The sequence below is a fragment of the Phytophthora sojae genome, assembly GCF_000149755.1.
Source record: "Phytophthora sojae unplaced genomic scaffold PHYSOscaffold_6, whole genome shotgun sequence".
Lineage (NCBI taxonomy): Eukaryota > Oomycota > Peronosporomycetes > Peronosporales > Peronosporaceae > Phytophthora > Phytophthora sojae.
The window spans coordinates 2,498,777-2,509,720 of NW_009258120.1; the positions used below are offsets into that span (position 1 = coordinate 2,498,777).

General features: G+C 50.5%; 6 protein-coding genes across 6 annotated transcripts; 3 read left to right on the top strand and 3 right to left on the bottom strand.

Annotated features, from left to right (window-relative positions):
* Positions 1–1,496: 1,496 nt before the first annotated feature.
* On the top strand, positions 1,497–3,406 carry PHYSODRAFT_335377 (hypothetical protein; the record flags this gene model as incomplete). Its single annotated transcript, XM_009532754.1, has 5 exons — positions 1,497–1,580; positions 1,733–2,251; positions 2,626–2,787; positions 2,823–3,029; positions 3,092–3,406. The coding sequence occupies 5 exons, from the start codon at positions 1,497–1,499 to the stop codon at positions 3,404–3,406; spliced, it is 1,287 nt and encodes a 428-aa protein (XP_009531049.1).
* Positions 3,407–4,548: 1,142 nt separating this feature from the next.
* PHYSODRAFT_286646 (hypothetical protein) lies at positions 4,549–5,187 on the top strand (the record flags this gene model as incomplete). The annotated part of the gene is made up of 1 exon (XM_009532755.1): positions 4,549–5,187. The coding sequence occupies one exon, from the start codon at positions 4,549–4,551 to the stop codon at positions 5,185–5,187; it is 639 nt and encodes a 212-aa protein (XP_009531050.1).
* A 673-nt stretch (positions 5,188–5,860) lies between these two features.
* Positions 5,861–6,397, top strand: PHYSODRAFT_303102 (hypothetical protein; the record flags this gene model as incomplete). Its single annotated transcript, XM_009532756.1, has 1 exon — positions 5,861–6,397. One exon carries the CDS (start codon positions 5,861–5,863, stop codon positions 6,395–6,397), a length of 537 nt encoding a protein of 178 aa, XP_009531051.1.
* A 1,293-nt stretch (positions 6,398–7,690) lies between these two features.
* On the bottom strand, positions 7,691–8,082 carry PHYSODRAFT_262785 (hypothetical protein; the record flags this gene model as incomplete). Its single annotated transcript, XM_009532757.1, has 2 exons — positions 7,691–7,816; positions 7,864–8,082. Coding segments are annotated over 2 exons (345 nt in total), but the record flags the coding sequence as incomplete, so codon positions are not given.
* A 648-nt stretch (positions 8,083–8,730) lies between these two features.
* PHYSODRAFT_262800 (hypothetical protein) lies at positions 8,731–9,075 on the bottom strand (the record flags this gene model as incomplete). Its single annotated transcript, XM_009532758.1, has 1 exon — positions 8,731–9,075. The coding sequence occupies one exon, from the start codon at positions 9,073–9,075 to the stop codon at positions 8,731–8,733; it is 345 nt and encodes a 114-aa protein (XP_009531053.1).
* Positions 9,076–10,246: 1,171 nt separating this feature from the next.
* Positions 10,247–10,504, bottom strand: PHYSODRAFT_391028 (hypothetical protein; the record flags this gene model as incomplete). The annotated part of the gene is made up of 1 exon (XM_009532759.1): positions 10,247–10,504. A coding segment is annotated over one exon (258 nt), but the record flags the coding sequence as incomplete, so codon positions are not given.
* Positions 10,505–10,944: the final 440 nt, after the last annotated feature.

Genomic DNA, 10,944 nt, shown 5'->3' on the forward strand with positions numbered 1-10,944 from the left:
TTAGTGGTCAGGATCAGGGATGGGAAGTTTGAAATAAAGATGTAGATAGATGTGGATTTTGTAATTTAATTTATTTATCTTTTGATCCACAACTCAAAAGCGAATTATGGAGAAGTGGCTGCTTGACGGTCGTCGACGCTGCCAGCGCCAGCGCCACTTGCTAGTCTCGTTGCGCATGTCAAGCACAAGCAAGGACACCGTTTCCGCATTCCCTAAGCCCTTCGGTGACCCTCGTCAAGGCGACATGCGTCACCAGAGCCAATACTGTCCCAGCTTCATTAAAAAGTATGGTTCAGGCTGAATGACAAACACAGCAAAGACTACGTCGGCGTAACACTTGCTGCTGCTCGCAGCGGTACTGCATGCATCCTCGAGCCTGCCAACACGCTCTAGGTTGGTTTTCGCAGCAAGACGCAGCCGCTTCACTCCAAGGTACGTCGCCGCGCTTTAATACTTGCAATACAGACTACAGTATAGTGTATCATAGATACATTTTTGGTGTAAATGTGAATTATTCGAATGATATATTTTTCTGTTTCTGAGGGCCATATGCATAATTAATTCGAATTGTTCCGTCAGGGTTGGGTTTAGGATTTAGGAAATGCCTGCGGAAATCGTTCCAGTAGTATCGTTACCACAGCATTGCTGTTTATTTTTTTTCTCGTCTCCTACAATCTCATTCATTAATACGTACTGTGGCCTAGAGATAACAGCACCGAATACCGCACACCTTGAGGCACTTCCACGCACCGCTCACTTGGCAAGTGCATGTTTAAACGCAACCCAGAGCGGTCTGGGCCACCTTGTGGTCAGCACTAGTTAATACGGTAGCCTCCAGGGATATAGCAGCAGCCAGGAGTAGAACAGAATGCAGACGCATGGGCAGTTTTGCTGTTTAAAATGGCTCTTGCAACGAGACTTCGAGTGATGAAAGCGAATCGCAAAATGATACTTAGTAGTACTGAAGTACAACTCACACCCCTTGTGAGGGGCTCGCAACGTACAGGTAACGCATACATTGATTGCAGAAGAACCCGTTCTCTTGCGCTTTGCTTTCAAGCGGCAGATCTCATGCTCAGTTGTGCCAACTTGGATGTTTCTCCAGATTTCCCAACTACCATGTGCATTTTCCTTTTTGATGGTTGCAATACCATTATTATTAATAGCGGCGATACTGTTGGTGCTATGGTTACTTCTTAAATTGCAGAAGATCTTTTTCGTGTTCATGAACCTCGAGGCGTACATGAAATTCCTTAAGCGTGTTGAAACCTTGTCACATCTAATCGAATGATGAGGTGAGCACTAAAACTTCCTGTCACATCCACTTAAGTGATGAGACGAGAACCAATCCCTTGCAACTCCTTCACATGTTGGGACATATACAGCAGGAAGCACCGATCTGTGACTCCCAATACGTGTACAACAGAAGGCGCTTCTCGATAAACCCTTGATCATTTTACGCATTGCAACTTCCCGCTCCAGTCTTCATGCCGGCAATGGCCCGCCACCTCGTGGTGGTCTTACTTCTCTTCGCCTTCATCGCGCGTACCGATGCAGATACACCTTCGACAAGCTCCACCGTATTGGCGTCGACTTTCTTCGACTGGGCTGATGGCCGCACTGCGAGAGCGAGAACTGCCATCAGGGCGATGAGGTTCTTAAGAGGTAGTAGCGATGGTGGCAACAGTTACGACGACGAGAGAGGGGGGGTCGCCATACTGTCGTCGAACAGCTCAAGGTCATGTTCACAAAAGTTAGCCCCGAGAAGCTGAAGACATTTCTCACCAAGGAGAAACCGGCGGAGTGCGTTTTCGTCCGCATGGGTCTCAACAAGGCTAAGGGCTTGCTGTTCTCGACCAAAAACTACAAGAAGCTCGATCAGTGGCTCACATACGTCGACGATTTGAGTGCCAAGAACCCTGCAAAAAAGGGAATGTCCGCGATCTCGATTCTGACTGCTCACTACGACGACGCTGCGCTGTACGAGATGATTCGAATCGCCAGGACAGGGGAGTTGATTCCGGAAGCGAAGGTCATTGCCACGAGGTTACAGAAGGGCCTCCTTGAGCACTGGTTGGCCGCTGCGCAGAAGCCCGACGACGTCTTTCACTTCATGAAGCTTGGACAGGCAGGATACAGTTTCCGCAGCGACTCGGAATTCGCCGTGTGGGTCAAATACGTGGACGATCTCAATGCAAAGCACACCAAAAATCCAACGTTAATGGGCTCGACGCTGTCGGAAAACTATGATGTTGGTGCTTGTTCCGGGAAGCTGAGGCGGCGAAGAGCGTCATGAAAACCGAAACCATCGCCACCAAGTTGCAGGAAGATCTGAAATAGTTTTGGCTATACAGTCGGAAAACTCCGGATGACGCTCTGGAACTGATCGGGTTCGACAAGTCAGCGTCAATTACCTACTTACAGGGGAGCTGGTATGCAACGGTTCTGGAGGAGCCGCTGTTTCAGAGTTGAGCCAGGTATTCGAACGCTTACAACTTAAAGTATCCCGAAGACAAAATGACAATGATCGAGACCAACAAACCTTTCCGCGTGTGGGTGGCGTACATGAATACCGTTCTCCAAAGGAAACCAGACGAGGTGACTGCGCTGCTGTCGTCATTGCAGAGTTGCTTCCTGGAACGACCGCTGAACCAACTGCTCCTAGAAGCCAAGAAGTTCCCCAGCATGGAAAAATCCGTCCTCGCCACGCAGACGTGGAAGCTACAGGAGTATTTGGCGAAGAACGAATCCCCCAAAACAAGCTTCAAGCTACTAGCCCTGGACAACGTGGCTCTGTCCTCGCTGATCCGTTGTTCGCGAAGTGGATGAAATACGTTGACGATTTCAAGGTCAAGAATCCGCAGTACCAAGAATCCTGGTTTGAGATTTTCAAGCTCAATTATCAATGGCATCAAATCGAACGAATTATCGGGAAGGAGCTGAAAAATCCGGCCACCAGGAAAATTGCGGAGAAGATCGAGGCGCAGTGGATTAAACACGAGCTAGATGGAAAGAGCCTTCCAAAGGACGTATTCGCTTCGCTGAAGGCCAAGTTCGCGAACGAAAATCCACTTTGAGTCCGATGTTCGAGTCGTGGGCAAAGTACCTGAAGCGATTCAACGAAAGGTTTCCCAATGACAAAACGACGATATTCGACGTCCTCGAGGCGAGCTACGTCGACACACAGCTGCTGAGGATTCTCTATGCGGTGGAGAAGAACCCAAAGAGCACCAAGGAACTGAAGGCGCTGGCGACTGACCTGCAGAGCGCTCTTATCAGCAAGTGGCTGGATGCAATGGAGAAACCGGCGGATCTTCGAAGGTGGTTTCAGGACGTACCATCCGCCGACGATATGATAGACCGCTACACGCAGAAGCTCCACGCGTTGTCGGGGAACACCTCATAACCGCGTCTCGTGCATTGAATTCGGGTCGAACTGTTGGCTAGGGAAAAAACCATCGTGCGTCTTCTTTCAGAAATACAGTGTTAGAAACGCTTGATGCCGAGTTTTCAATTTCCATTTTAAAAGTATGTGTGCTGTTAAGGAGCTCGACCAGTTTACCGCAATGTTTTACTTTTTCCGCGGAAAAATGGTCATAACTTTTTTTCTAGACATCCTCTCAGAAATTTAAAAATATGCCGCAAATCTACAGAAACTCGCCTACAACAAGGTGATCTTGTCGTGGTTCTAGTGTTTTGCAAGCGAGCTACCTGCATCAAGGAAAAACCAGGATGCTTTGACGAGCGCCGGCCAGTTTAGCGCAGCGATACATATTGGGGTTTGTATGACGAAGCATCCCCCATTGCAGAAAACGCGCAATGTGTTACAGGAAGAGCCAAAATCTGTACGCTCTTCACCAAAGTGCGTACTTTTTTCACCACAAGGGCCAAGGGGGATGGATGCTTCGTCATACAAACCCCAATATGTATCGCTGCGCTAAACTGGCCGGCGCTCGTCAAAGCATCCTGGTTTTTCCTTGATGCAGGTAGCTCACTTGCAAAACACTAGAACCACGACAAGATCACCTTGTTGTAGGCGAGTTTCTGTAGATTTGCGGCATATTTTTAAATTTCTGAGAGGATGTCTAGAAAAAAAGTTATGACCATTTTTCCGCGGAAAAAGTAAAACATTGCGGTAAACTGGTCGAGCACCTTACCCACTAGAAGCACTGGAATTCGAGGCCCGTCGTGTTTTGCTTTTTTTTGTTGGCACAGCGCGCGATAGTATGCATATTATGCATACATTACTGGTCTTAATCCACCGGAGATAAAGGCTCGCAACAATACTCCGAGTCCGAATAACATGAACCAATGAAGATTTTCGTAGCGATATGAATTTCCTATGGAGCGGGTCTGTTCCCACAGTCACATCTAGCGAGGTGATGAGATGAGTACCATTCCCTTACATGATTGTGCGGTGCTGTACATCTGAATCTGTTTAGATACAATAACAGCGAACGTAAACTACGTCAGAGTGGCTTCGTACACCACCAGCTCCTTTGAACATTTTTTTTCTTCATTTTCCAAATTCGCTTCAGTCGTCTCTTGATGGACTTCCACGTCCTCTTGGGCTTGCTTCTCCTCGCCTTTATCGCGCGTATCGACGCAAATGCCCCAGTGAGAGGGTCCACAGTACTCGAGTCCGACTTTTCCAGCTGGCTAATGGGGTCCGTCCTGCAAGCGACTGGCATCTCCGCGATGAGGTCCTTAAGAGATATCGTCGGCGGCGGCGATGACGAGAGAGCGGGAGGGAACCTACTATCATCCATTCCGCTGCTCGAAAAGGTCAAGGCCGCGCTCACGACTTACAACATCAGCCACAAGAAGCTTGGCAAATGGCTCGATAAGGGAAAATCTGCTGATATTGCTTTCGTTCGCATGAGTCTCACCCCGGTTAAGGAGGGGTTATTCCATAGTCCCCGGCTCGCTAAGTGGCTTTATTACGTGGATGAGTTGAATGCCAGAACTCCTGGAAAGGGAACGCCCGCGATCTCGACACTGATCAAGCACTACGGCAACGCCAAACTATTCGACATGATTAAATTTGCCAAGCAATCTGCCAATGCAGAGACAGAGGCACTGGCCGTGAGACTACAAAGTGAGCAATTGCAGCGCTGGTTGGCTGCTGTGAAAAAGCCCGATGAGACGTTTCATATTATGAAGCTAAATGTGCGATGGTACAAATGAAACGGATGGCGGGGTCCCACCTGGATACCTATCTGATGCCGGTATCAGATAGGTATTATGATCTTCGAATTACACAATGTGCGATGTAGTCGTTGATGCTGTTTTCTAGCAACTTCTTCTTGGGTATGATGGCGAGTGACCAAGTATTTCGAAGTAGATCGTTTCAGACTCATGTTCTTGTTACCCAGCTTGTACTCGTGCCAGGGTATGCATGCCGCTCTGCCTTCGCCTATGATAGAACATAGATTTATTCAACTGTTCACCCGTGAAGCTCCTACAACGCCGTCGTTCTCTGTTGGTCGCCTACAGAACGCTTGCGCATTCGATCCACTTTATAAATCAAAAATGGAAATGACGCGATAAACATGCCCCCTCACTCTCGAAAATTAAATAAATAATTGCCGATACTAGACCTGTTTAGTGCAGTGCCCACAAATGCACTAAAGTACTTTAGTGCACGCGCTAATGTCCAGCATCAGTTGTGTGCAGGTGCGCCAAAAGTGCACTAAAGTACTTTAGTGCATCTGTAGGGACTTTCGTGCACTGCACTAAACAGGTCTAGCCGATACCGATGAATTCGGATGGGGGGGCCCGGGGTCCCGCCAACTGTTTCAAATATCTGGAAGACCCGGAGTTCGCCGTTTGGGTAAAATATGTGGACGACTTCAACGCAATGTACCCTAAGCACCCCACGTCGATGGCAGCGTCACTAATGAGCTACAAATCTGGCGGTCGTCTGTTCAAAGAAGCCGAGGCGGCGAAGAGCGTACCAAAGAGCGAAAGCGTCGCCATCAAGGTACAGGAGGATCTAAGAGCTTACTGGCTAAACAGTGGGAAAACACCTTTTGACTTGCTGACCGAGCTCGAATTTGGGTATGCGGTAATCTACAAGAAGTTCCACTACAAAACCGTTTTGGAGAAGCCGCAGTTTCATACGTGGTCCAAGTACTTGGAAGATTTCAACGCGAAGTATCCTGATCAGAAGACGGCAATGCTCGAGGCGTTAACGCGGAAATTCGATGACTCGGACGTGGCAAGGATGATTCAAGTAGCAAAGGCTGAAGGGTCCACGCGAAACATCGCCGCCAAATTGGAGACTGCGCAACTGGAGATGTGGTGGAGCAGCGGGAAATCTGCCGAGGACGGGCTCAAACTACTATGGATAAATTTTGATCCTGGATTTACTACCGCTCCCCTCGTACATGGATAAATATCTGAGGACGAACCCCAGCGAGGCAACTTCGTTGTTGTCAATGGTGAAGACTTACTTCGAGGACGAACCTCTGGGCCGAATTAGCCAAGCAGCCAAACAGCACCCCAGTATGGGGGCGTGGGCTAAGACCACGTAGAAAAGAGAGTGGCCTCCTTGTGTGCATTTGGTCGGATACCAGCAAACAGTGCCAAGTGTATTGGTTAGATCGTGCGTTTTGTCTAGGGCGTGTTAATCGCGTTCGGCGCGCCCCGCGTAACTATGCTTTTTTTTTACGACGCATGGTGGGTCAAAGGGTCTTCAGAATATCTAACGGATGCTTGCTACAGCACTGAGGTATTCCTTTGCCTGCTCCACAGTAGTGTCCGTCGCAATCAGGTCTGCTCGTTGCGTGAATATGTTCGCGGGCTAGATGGCACAAGTTAGTTCAGCATGAACTACGTTGGCGGCACGATTGTTTTTCTTTATTTACCGGGCTTTTGACCGGAAAAGTCCTTTATCAATCCTCCCAGCTGCGACGCCGGAGAGGGCGACGAGTTTTGCAGCTAAAAGCGACCACGGAAACCGATTTTGGAAGCGTGAGGCGCTGATGGTTGGCAGCTTTGTTGGGAATGCCGAGGCATATTTCGACTTGTACTTCGTGTTAACGCTTCTGTCACGTTTGCGCAGCGAGGATAGAACTCGACTTGCCGGCAAAGGTGCGATGTTCCAGGAGCACAACGAGGCGGTGACACGGTGGGCTTTGGATGAGTTCCAGACTTCCCCATTGCGGTGCACGTAAGCCTGAAGCTATAATACCACGACAACGTTATTCGAGCGATTCTATCGCCAGATGCAACTGCACTAGCAGACGCGCTTACGCTGTAGCTAAGCATTGGCCCAGCCTTAACTTGAAGCCTCTGCAGACACTCAAGCCACTCTAGTCGCCCCCCACACTCACTCGGGCACCAAACAATCATCCCACCGAAAAGACAAACACTACAATTTGGAGAGGGGCCGAACGCAACGACAGTCGTGTGTATTGATTCATCAGCCGCGACACACCGTCGTCTTCTTCACTGCGCAAAATTAAAGCTCAGCGAATAGACCTGGTCGCCAGCCGCAGCTTACGCGATGATCTAACGCAGCAACGTCCCGTGCGCTCTTTGTGAAATGGGTTCCACTTCCCGACCGCGAGGAGCGAGAAAGAGCCAAGCCAAGTCTGCAGAGGAAGATCGAGCGCTTACTTGAGCTTCTTCTTGATGCGCAGCTGGTTGCTGTGGCCGCATTTCTTCTTGCGGCAGTTGGTGGCACGGGGCGGGAGACGCGCGTAGCAGATGCGGCAGATCTGCTTCTCGCAGTTCGTCTTCTTGGCCAGGGCGGCGAGCGTGGGCTCGATGGCACCACCACGCAGGCGCAGCACCAGGTGGAGCGTCGACTCTGCAATAATAAAAATACCAAAGAATTAGCCTCCGAATTGCCGCAACTCGGTCATTTTGAGCGTATTGAGACGCACCCTTCTGGATGTTGTAGTCCGAGAGCGTGCGGCCGTCCTCGAGCTGCTTGCCGGCGAAGATCAGGCGCTGCTGGTCAGGCGGGATGCCCTCCTTGTCCTGGATTTTCTGCTTGACATTGTCAATGCTGTCGGACGGCTCCACGTCCAGCGTGATGGTCTTGCCCGTCAGGGTCTTCACAAAGATCTGCATGATTCCCTGCAAATAATAGACACCCCTGCTGTCAGCCTCCTTCTTGTTCCCTGCTAATTCGTCGCGTAATTCGTCGTCGTCGCGCTGCCATCCGCCCCTAATAAGCGCCTGCTAAAAGCCTGTCATCTCCTCCGAGAGCTGTTTCTCCGCCTGTAGAGCGAGTTCCCGCGCGCCGACGGCGCAGACGCGCAGATCGGACGCACGCGCACTACGCGCGCGGGCTAGAGGCGAGCGCGCACAGGCGGCGGACGCGCGCGGCGACATGCAGCGACAGAGCCCAACGCACCTTTCCTCTCGCAAAATGAATGCCCACTGACGGCGGCCGCAGAGGTTTCGGACCAACCAAGTGTCGGTATACAAACTCCAAGTCAGAGGGCACCTGCACTATCGGCCACTCAAAGGCGAGGAAAAAACGCAGGGGAGGCCGACGCGGTCCGCGGTTCATCGGACCGGTTCGGGAGGGGTAGGGGTATTTAAGACGGTTAGTCAATCAGGTTGCGCTACAAATTGCGTTGAAGTGGACACCTTGAAGTGGACGATACGTCCACCACTGAAGGACACAAGCTAGATACAGAGTCCGAGGGATAAAGAGTGCAATTACGGACATTACAGGTCTGGTAATTTACCAGTTAAAGTCGTCCCAGTGGTTCACTTGGGGCATGCAAAGAGCCGCGCTCTGTCGACTTCCTCGCCCTCATCCCACCCGAACTCCTTCAAAAGTCCCTGGCCGGTAACTTCCGAGAACGTGAACATCGGCAGCATCTCCTTCTGAACGACGACGAATATCTCCACAGTCTTGACCTCGAAAGACGCAGCGTCTCGAAGAAGGCAGAGCAGCGCGCTGAAGCAGCCAATGTCGAACTTGTGGTCATGTGCCTGCGCCAATTGGACGAAGCGAACAAGGCCTCGCTTCTTGTTCACATATACGGCGTCGTAGCCTCCGCGATCGTACTTCAGTGGCTTAAACCAGCCGATCGCTGGTAGCACGTACATTTTTCGAGTCAAGGACTTGACATCGGTCTTCCGGCCAGAAAACGTTGCGCTCGCTGGAGTTCAAATGGATCCCTCCCTTGCGGATGCGAGCAAGGAAAGGCATTTCTTGCACCCATCTAGTTGCCGCAGCACAGCTCAGTATGCTTCTGTGTCTTTTAACTAGCGCAGGTCCACCAAACATCGCAACGGCTGAGCCAGCATATCGACTAATTACTGTTTGCCAGCCAGAACCCCGATCTCTGCTGAGAAGGTCATTGTATCGCTCAATCGAGCACTGTCCGTCGACAACGTCTTCGATAATCTCATTCATCCACGGCACGACCTCCGATGCCCGATAGCCAAACATGTATCGCGCACTTCCATCAGCAAAATAGTACTTTGATTCCACGAGCGACCGGCGCCAATCTTCCATGGAGGTGGAATCCGTAAGCTTGGGCATATCGGATGCGTCAAGTTGAGGCTCAACGGCGTGAAAGAGCTCCTCGTTTGTAATTGCTTCGAGATATTCGTCCAGCGTCCACGAGGACATCTTGAACTCCTCAACATTGAGATTGGTAGCATCATCCAAGTTCTTTATGGTGCGATGCGGCGTGGAGATCACTGCAAGTCGTCGAGCATCCCAATTCTGCCTGAGCCAGCCGGTGCAAACCATCACTTCATTTCTGTTGCCATCCCCCACTACTTCGTCGAGAAACGCGATGTGCTGTTTTGAATCTTCAATTTCGTTCAAAATCGTGCTCAAGTCTTCTAGATAAGGCACGGTCAACTCGGTGGTTTTCTTGGAGTTGCCTTCCAGACGAACACAAATCGGAGGTTCCTCACGCATGAGTTGAATCCACGTGACTACCCATTGGCAAGTGTGAGCAAGTGCCAAGGCAAACGCAATAGAAGCTGCAGACTTGCCCGACCCCGTTGGGCCCGACACGTATCCGGTGCGTCCATTTCGCACAACTTCGTCTCGCAAAAACTCGACCAGCTTTGCAGCGTCTTCACGGCAAAATAGTGGCAGCATGCTACCGGGAACAGGAACTCCAAAGCCTGCGATAGCTGCGCGGTCAAGCTTCCAGACTCGATCATTAGCGCCGCTTAATGGTAGCACGGATGCAGTTGGATCCAGCGTTGTTGCCCGTTGCCACAAGGTTTTCTGCCGCTTGAATGATTGCAGCGGCACTACTTCCACGATCATCGCTTGGGCCTCGTCCTCTCCAAGCCCAGCCACTAATCTCGATGATCGAAGGAGCTTCCGCCTCGTTTTGTCTTCATAGACTGCTCGATTCTCGTAGACCTTCAGCTGAGCACTGTCAACGTCTTCGAGCTGGCCGTCGTTATACATCGCCTTGACCGCACCTCGGAGCTTGACGACGTCTGCTTCACCAGCTAAATCCTCCACGTAGTCTGTCAGAGCCAATGCTTCTCCGTCTTCACTCACCTACTGGAACCACCGCTTCATCGTGATAAGCAAAATTATTCTTTGGTTGAAAACTGCGAGGCTTTTTGATGGAATGCGATTTGTCAGTGAGCAGAAATTACGAAATGAACCTCCAAAAATCTACCCACAGTAAAACAGCCCATATAGTTCGTGACGCTGCGAAATCGCTTTCTTCTCGTCTGCTAACGGGTGCAGATCCAGTCAATCCTTAAGATTCTTGACTCAAGAATGCTAGCTTTTGAACCGACGCTCTGAGCAAATAGTGACACGTGATCCGTTAGCATGGCGATACAGTTCCATCGCTTCACGGCTAAAGAAGGAAAATACGCTCTTCTCCGCCAATCTTGAACCACAACTTGCTTCGAGACGAGCGGTTCGACAGTTGACCATGGTGAATGGGCCCCTTCATGGCATGAGTCAGGTGAACTCACCAGTCGTAC